Raw genomic sequence first — 8,055 nt, 5'->3', positions numbered from 1 at the left:
GCTGTGAGCAGGCGAGGAGCCCCTCCGTGCCCGGCCTCCCGCGGGAGGCAGCGCGGCGCTTCTCCCCTCGGGCCGCCCGGGGCCCTCCCCGGCCCGCCACAGCCTCTCCGCCGCCTTGGCCCCCGCCGCGGCCGAGGGGCAGGACCGCTGCGGGGACCTTCCACCCGGCCCAGCCCTGCGTACCCGACAAGTGACCGCCCTGCCTGGGCTGAGCGCAGCCGTTCCCGCTCGGGCGCTGCGGAGAGGCGCTCTCCCTGCCCACGGCGCCGGGCAGCGCGGGGCTCGGGCAGGGCCTGGCCGGCGGCCGGGGCCGCGGTGGCCGGCGGCGGGATGGCCTTGGTGCCCTACGAGGAGGGAGGCGGCTGGACAGCGCGGCAGCTGCACAGCCCTTCGGCCACCTTCCACTTCGCCAGCCGCACCATCCGCCTCCAGCAGGACTGGCGGCGGCTGGGGGTGGCGGCCGTGGTCTGGGACGCGGTAGGTGTTCAAAAGCGCAGCTTTTCTGCAGCCGGTGGCTTCCTGAGGCTCTTGCCGAGCTTTCAGATTCGCCGTAGAAATTTATTTACCGTGGTATTGTAAAGGGAAGGCCTTTAACTTTTTTTTTTTTTTTTTTTTTTTTTTATGTTAGGAGAGAACATGTTAAACTGTGCTTTACCTTTCCGTCTTTCCCCATAAGAGATCCTGCAGGAATGCAAGAGAGATGCACCATCCAAACCCTGCACAGCCACTGCCCAGTACAGGAAATATTTCGGATAACTCTCACCTCTTTCTTTTCAGTGGCTGCTGATGTTAGCTTGGCACCCTTCAGAGCATAGCATAGATCCCAGTGCTTGTAGCCTCCGGCAGGAGTGCTGATCGACTTTATCTTGGGGATAAGAGCTGTCCAAAACAGAGGGGTTTGTGCTGGGTCCAAGGCCACAGCACAGTCGCTCACAGCATCACTGTAGGAACCCAAGGGCTTCCCATCGAGTTCGATTTCAGTCCACACACAAATTGCACTTTTACGTCTAGTTTAAAAGAAGAAGTGTAGCATTTTTAGCAAATGTCTCAAATGAATTGGTGTACAGGGTTGCTGATCTTTCTGGACGTCAGCTTTGGCAGAACTTGCTGTGGGAGAGGTCCTTGTCAAGATCTATATAACATGCTATATACAACCAGCTAGAAGTGTCACTAGTTTACTTTCCCTGTGTCCTTTCTGAGGGCATACCAGTGTTGTGCAGAAACCTTCTGAAATACCATACAAGATACTATGAAACCTTATTCTGGACTTCTGCAATCCTGGGTTTATTCGCTAATGTTTGACAACCCCTCAAATTTCCTTTGAGGAAATTTTTTCAGATACAACTATTGTATTTCCTTTCCAATACAACTTTTCCTTTCCAAATACAGCTCTTTCTACCCCCTGTTATGTTTGGGCATTCATGGAGGAATCACCACATCCAAGTTGTAACCACTGTGGTTCTTTTTTCCGTTTGCCAGTAGGAGTTTTCATAAAATGCTATAAAAAAACTTCCATAAAGCATAAAAAGACTACAGGTGCACACAGGAGGTGGAGAAGTGCTGAACAAAGTTTGCTGCAGACCTGAGGCACCCGACCCTTCCCATAACCTCCTCTCTCAGGTTAAACCAGAAACCCTGTGTTCAGTGTGACTGAAACCCTGTGCTTAATCGCCCCTGTCTCTTGGCTTAGGCTGTTGTTCTGTGTGCTTATCTGGAGATGGAAGGCATTGATCTCAGGGATCGGTCTGTCATTGAGCTGGGAGCTGGAACTGGATTGCTGGGAATAGTGGTCACATTACTAGGTAAGGGCTTTTTTTGTTGTCTCTTTTAAAGCAAATCACAACTGCAGTAAAACTAGCTCTTTTACATGTACAGGCCTGGTGTAGAAGTGGGCCCCGAAGCTGCACGTGTGAACCGTGGTGGTTCTCTGAGTCATCCTCCTTCCTTGTCAGACTCAGAGCCTGCTCGGTGTTTGTTGCAGTGACGGTGCCGCTGCAGTTTACTTTATGGCGGGACCCTGTTGAGGCTGCCGCCTGTTGCCATGGCAGGCAGCTCTGCAGCACTCAGCTCTGCAGCTATTCCCCCCAGGGAGCAGGAGCTGTGCTTCCCGACTTCCACTTGTCCTCCGATGCAGATAAAGCTACAGACAGAAACCACTCTCCGAGCTCGCGTAAGCCCTTCATTAGCCTGTCTTGCAGACAGGGCATGGGGAAATGAAGTGATTTGCTGCTGATCTGTCTGTGGCTGAAGCAGGAACTGGGTACTGTGTTAAATTTGTGTAATCTTTCCCAGGTTAACTTTGTAATTCAAAGGTCTGGTGGCTGTGAAAGGTGCCTGTTGAAATCGTAGAAACAAAACAATTTGACAAAATACAGTCATGCCATGAAAAATCATACAGGCTTTTGTCTGACCTGTGAGAGAGGCTGTCTAGCTGCCTCTCTCTTACAGAAAAATATGGAATTGGAGCAGGTTAATTGTAACACCCCCTGTAATTTGTTCTTTTGTCGCATATGGAAAGGCCAAAAGTAACTCCTTGACTTCCATGCATTAAGAAAAAGCACCAGGAAAGATGGTTTTTTTTCCCTACCCAACTTAATCTTCACGTAGAATACACTTTATATTCTTAAGTGAATGATGAAGGGTAGGATGTCTGTAGACAGGGGGTTTTTGCTTATTTTGTTCTTTTATTTGTTTGTTTTTAATCAGGCAGCTCAGGGGAGCTGTTAATGTTTAACAGGAGCTAAGGAGCCGGATTTAGAGCATTGTGTTCCTCTTGCTGCATTGAGGGATGTGGATTGTGGGTGTGAGCCATGGCCTCCTGTCCCCCCTAGGTGCCCGTGTCACCATCACAGACAGGGCGGCAGCGCTGGAGCTCCTGGAGTCAAATGTGCAGGCAAACTTACCCCCTGAACTACGTCCCAGAGCGGTGGTGAAGGAGCTGACATGGGGAAAAGACCTGGATAACTTCTCTCCAGGAGCATTTGACTTAATCCTGGGTGCAGACATCGTTTATCTGGAAGAAACATTTGCAGAGCTGCTTCAGACGCTGGAGCACCTGTGCTCGGAGCGAACGGTGATTCTCCTTTCCTGCCGCATCCGCTACGAGCGGGACCTCAAGTTCCTGAAGATGCTGAGAGAGCGTTTCTCCGTGTCTGAGGTCCACTATGATTCCAGTAAGGATGTTCATATCTACAAAGCACAGAGGGGGAGTCGCAAGGATGACTTTTGACTCTCTGCTTTGTTAATAAGCCACTGATGATGTTCAATTCTCCCCTTTCTTTCTACTCAATACACTTGTTCCTAAGCATGAAGTTGCAGTTGTGCTATTTCACTGGCTTCTTGTTCTGATGGTCTTGTCTGATCACTGGGTCTGATACAGCAAGGATTGTACTTCTGCATATTGAACCTCTGCTTCATATCTGAATAGTGTCATATAGGGTGTTCCACTGTTTTTTTATCAAATGTTATTTTTGAAGCAGATTCAAGTTGCAGAAACCTCCAGCATCAAAATTGTTATATCAAAAGGTCTGTTGTCTGAAATCAAACCACATTTAATTACTGGGGAAACTTAAAGAGATTACAATGTTTTTTTTTCCCCTTTATCACTTCCTTAACTCTAGAAAAGTAGGAGAGTGGATGAAATAAAAGCTAATGCTCCAGCTCTAAATGCTTTAACTCTTCAGGACTTCTGCATCTTAGAAGTTTGTGGTAGAAGAAACCACTTAAAAGGCAAAGAGAACCAAAGGCAGATGCTATAAAGGTGTTCTTTTGCTGTCACTGCTACTTTGAGGAGGCACAGTGAAACAAAGAACAAAATCTGGAGGGGCACTAGGAACAGGGATTGCCAAATAAGCCAGCTTAGAAATCAGTGTTATTTTTATCTGATTTGCAAGTGAGTGGGCTACACCTGCAGTACTGAAGCAGTTGTGGTTTCTGAGTTGTCCCTAACAAGTCTGCCTCACACAGACTGAGGCTCCTTGGAGGAGATACACGTGCACATGTGCCACTGGGAAAGTGCAGCAAGGAAACTCAAGCTGTTCTAAAATATCAAATCAGCCCTTGACTCTCAAATCACCACTAGTAATGTTCTACTTTGTTCTTTTGTTCTTGCTCCCTCTGAGAGCTGTTACTCAGGTCAGGAAGTGCTCTGTAAAGTCTTTGCAGCAGGGGAAGTACTCTTGCATTACTTGGGACCTTGGGGCAGCAGCTAGGTTTGTGTGCTTTCAGTGCACAGTGGTAGTTAAGACACTGCTCCGAGTAACAGATTTCATACCTTGAGCTTGTAAAACACATCTGTGTGTTTATCCCACAAGATCTGGGAATCCATCTCGCACCAGCAGCAAACTTCCTTCTCTTTCTAGTGGTGGAAGAATGAAACTGATGAAAACAATGGGCAAACAGAAGACAGCTACACCTCTAAACGCAGGAATTGCTTTACTACCCTTTTTTGTGTGTGTGGATGTGGAACTTTTTTTGCTTTAAAGTTAAACTCAAAAAGCCTCAGGTCAGGCTCAGACTTTGAGCCTGTATTTGGCACTGGCACTGGCTACAGCAAACAGCTTTGCAGAACACAGCAGCAGCTGCTTTGGGCCATGGACATTTTGGAAGTTTTGGTCACTTTTGCTCCCATCACACTTGCTGGTCGGTGGTCCAGAAGTGCTGTGCTGACTGTAATGTGGAAATGACACATTTATCATTAAGGTTTGTGTTTCATCCCTGGCACATCTCTTGCGTGTTTTCAGCGAAGTTCCTTGCTTGGCTTCGGACCCGTCTGGATTTGCCGCTCTGGAACACTTGCTGTAACAGTATCCTCAGGAGCCACATGGTGTCACTAAAACAGTGCTTAGGCGGCTGGCTGGGAATTCGCAGCCATGAAACTGGAGTTGGAGTCAGTTTGGGAGAAGGAAGATGGCACCTTTAATTGAAAACAGATCATGAGATGAGATCTCATGTGTCAGGTGTAGCTCCTTCTGTCCTATTCGCTGGATGAGCAATGGTTGAAAAGAATTATGAGCTCTCTCCTCTCTGTCTGGCTCTAGTTTTTGGAGTGTGGCTGTAAGTTCTCACCTCTCCTCTTCCTTTTCCTCCCCACTGGTGTATCCTTGTCTCCAAACTCATCTGGGAGTAGGCATTAGGCTCACATGTATCTCAGGCCCCCCTTGGGCTGGAGCTGGCAGAAAGCAGTGTGCTGGTGCCTGGGCTCGTGAGTGCCCAGGGGAACTTTTCTGTGGGAAAAGCCTGGCAGTGCTCGGTCCTTGCAAGAGGCTGCAGCTTGCAGCACTGACAGCCATAGCAGCTTGCACTGTTGCCATAGCAGGAACAGGCTAAAAATTCTGCTTGAATAGCACAGAATAAAGCACAGAATAAAGGCTGGTGCAGCGACCCGCACACTTCTAAGAAGGGGGTTTTGTCCCAGGGCTCGCTTTGACAATATAAACAGTTCTGTACTTTTAAACCAATGCAGTTTAATTCTATCTAATTGTTTTCAGTGTCAGATTTCCCATTGCTGCTGTAACAGCCCACAGCCATCCTGCCAGAGCAGACATGTGCCAGTGGAGACCAGGCTTGGCTTCTTTAGCCGTGCTGCTGTTACACAGCAGCTGCATGCACACCCAAGGGAGCGCACCTGAAGGCTGCAGCGATGCTACTGCCCATAAATAACTGGAGAAGAGCACGAGATGGCACTGGCAGCTCAGGTGAGTGCCTTGCTCCTGGCCTGCACAACTCTTGGTGGCCCCACCCCAGCCCAGCAAGTGGCATCTCTCAAGGGGACACCTCCTCTGACTGCTACTGGGGTGCACGTCCTGTTAGACTTAGCAGACCAGCTCCAGGAATACTGCAGTTAGGCCACAACCATGTGCATATCAGTTGTGGTTGCATTTAAAGCTACAGCGTTTAGGAGCAGGCATCAAGCGTGAGAATGCAGCTCAGCTGCAACCCACAGTCCATCGCCCCTGGGCAGTGCTGACACCCACGTGCACCAGGCAGGGAGTGCTGCCTTCTGTTGTCCCAGGATGGCTCCCCAAGTGTTCTGTATTCCCATGCACTTACCTTCAGGGAGAGGTCAGGAGTGAGTCAGGCCACAAGTGAATCACGCCAGGCGTGCAGGACAAGCAGCAGAGGTGTAACTGCTGGTGAGGGAGCACAGGGAGCAGCCCTGTGCAGTGACACCTGCAAACTCGGGTGTCCCAACCCACGGGTCCCACGGGAGCTCCTGCTCTGTATGAGATGTGCATGAGAACAGCTGCTGCCAGCAGCTGTTTGGCAATTACACCAACACCCTGCCCAAGCACCTTCTGACACCCTGCTCATCCCAGCACTACAGAATCCCACTCCTTTGGGTGGTTCCATTGCACGGATCCTGTTTTGTAACAGGTGATCTGAGCTCATCTGTAGAAGGACGTGGTTGGCATACATCCCTTAGCAGTGGGGCGATGCACAAATAAGTCTGAGAAATTCACTCGCTCTAGGGAGTGGGTCCAAGCCACTGGGGAGTGATCAGGTGAGACACAACCATGCTGTGACACTGAGAAACCATCCCTGAAACACGTGCTTTTTGTGAAATGTCACTGCAGCCGAGGTAAGGTTTGATTGATATTAAGATACATAGTTGACTACACAGGGATCTGTGTTACCCAGTTCTTTTCAGTGCAAAATTCAAGCCAAACTGCATTTTTATCTCGGGGACTAACCCTGTTTGGGATTCTCTCATTACAGTAGATTTTTCTGAGCAAGAACGTGAATGGCATTATAAAAACTAGAAAATCCCAGCTGAAATGAGCTGACCTTACTGCTTCCCCTTGATTTCACTGGAGGTGTGTTTACCTCAGAGCTGAATTTGTTCTCCTGGCTTCCATCCCAGTGTTTGGATCCAGCCTAGCAGATTACATAATAGGGCTGTGATCCTTGCAGTGTTTGCTGCCTTCTGTTTCTGTTCTGTTCTAAAGACCAGTGGTACACAGTTCACAGGAATGCCTAAAAGTGAGACATGCAGCATATTTAAACTGTGAAAGGCATAAGCCTTTCAAACATTATTGAACAACAGAACTGCCACCAGAATAGGTACTGGAAAACAGGTTTAAAAATATCAGGAGGAAGAGAACTTTGTTTTTCAGGACTTAACCTCTAACAAATTCTAACTCTAATTCAATTAAGATTAAAAAAAGCCCTCTCTTTGGGGAGAATACTTTATGAATACTGAGGGCAGGACACAAATTGAGATGATACCACAGACTGCTCAAAATACACCTTTTCCCATATTCTTCTAGCTGCCATTTGCCACTAAATTAAATTAGTGTAAATGGAACACCCTGCTCAAAAAAGAGACTTTGTAGAGTTTTTTAAAGCATGTTTATGTGACTGCACATAAATGTTTGTGTAAAAAGGGAGTTATGACAGTTTATACCACAAAGGTTACAGTAAGAAAAAGCACTTCTTTATGACAATAATTCACAAATTCACAAGAATCACTTTAATATACAAAGCAATTACTACCATTCTGAAACACAAAGCAGCTAATATGTACATAGTGTTAATAAAATGCATTATAACCCAGTACAATTCTTTTTAAACACAGATAAAGCACAAAAAAAAAAAAAAAAAAAAAAAAAAAAAAAAAAAAAAAAAAAAGAAAAAAAAAGAACACAACAGGGATGTTTCTAGATTTCTGGGGAGATGTAAAAAAGCCTTTATTTTTCCCCAATGATGGATTTTCATTTAATCTTTTAATTTCCACAAGTACGTGGGAGTCAAGCTCAAATACCCTGTTCTGTGCTGACATGGTTTGGGTAAAGAATCAGAAATGCAGATGAGGTGAACATACTCTTTCCAGCTTACACTACAAAGGGAGAATAATAACCCTTGCTCTGGAAGCTTCCCTGAAAAACATTGTTTCAAAACAATTTCAAATTATAAATCCAGAGTAGAAACAACTCATTTCTGAAGTGAACGACCAATCTGTGGAAAAAAGTCAGTGGAGGGGCTGGCTGCCAACTAGCACCTCTTCTTGTCCTGTTCCCATCCCAAGAAGTCCATTATAAGCAGCACAGTTTCAAA

General features: G+C 47.1%; 1 protein-coding gene across 2 annotated transcripts; it reads left to right on the top strand.

The window, feature by feature from the left end:
- The first annotated feature begins 250 nt into the window (after positions 1-250).
- On the top strand, positions 251-4,481 carry METTL21A (methyltransferase like 21A). 2 transcript variants are annotated; one of them, XM_041403183.1, is made up of 3 exons: positions 251-477; positions 1,691-1,802; positions 2,832-4,481. In XM_041403183.1, exons 1-3 carry the CDS (start codon positions 331-333, stop codon positions 3,227-3,229), a joined length of 657 nt encoding a protein of 218 aa, XP_041259117.1. In that variant the 5' UTR covers positions 251-330; the 3' UTR covers positions 3,230-4,481. The 2 variants fall into 2 exon arrangements, with proteins under 2 accessions (XP_041259117.1, XP_041259118.1); XM_041403184.1 differs by having other exon boundaries at positions 2,707-2,832.
- Positions 4,482-8,055: the final 3,574 nt, after the last annotated feature.

This window comes from Onychostruthus taczanowskii, unplaced genomic scaffold (assembly GCF_017590055.1).
Source record: "Onychostruthus taczanowskii isolate IOZ18803 unplaced genomic scaffold, ASM1759005v1 scaffold20, whole genome shotgun sequence".
In the NCBI taxonomy this organism is placed as follows: domain Eukaryota; kingdom Metazoa; phylum Chordata; class Aves; order Passeriformes; family Passeridae; genus Onychostruthus; species Onychostruthus taczanowskii.
Note: the sequence above shows the minus strand (reverse complement) of the source record. Positions and strands in the feature narration are given on the sequence as shown.

Coding starts and splice junctions, on each gene's coding strand:
- METTL21A (XM_041403183.1), top strand. CDS start 331: ATGGCCTTGGTGCCCTACGAGGAGGGAGGCGGCTGGACAGCGCGGCAG. Junction 478..1,690: donor CGGCCGTGGTCTGGGACGCG/GTAGGTGTTCAA, acceptor CTCTTGGCTTAG/GCTGTTGTTCTGTGTGCTTA. Junction 1,803..2,831: donor AATAGTGGTCACATTACTAG/GTAAGGGCTTTT, acceptor TGTCCCCCCTAG/GTGCCCGTGTCACCATCACA.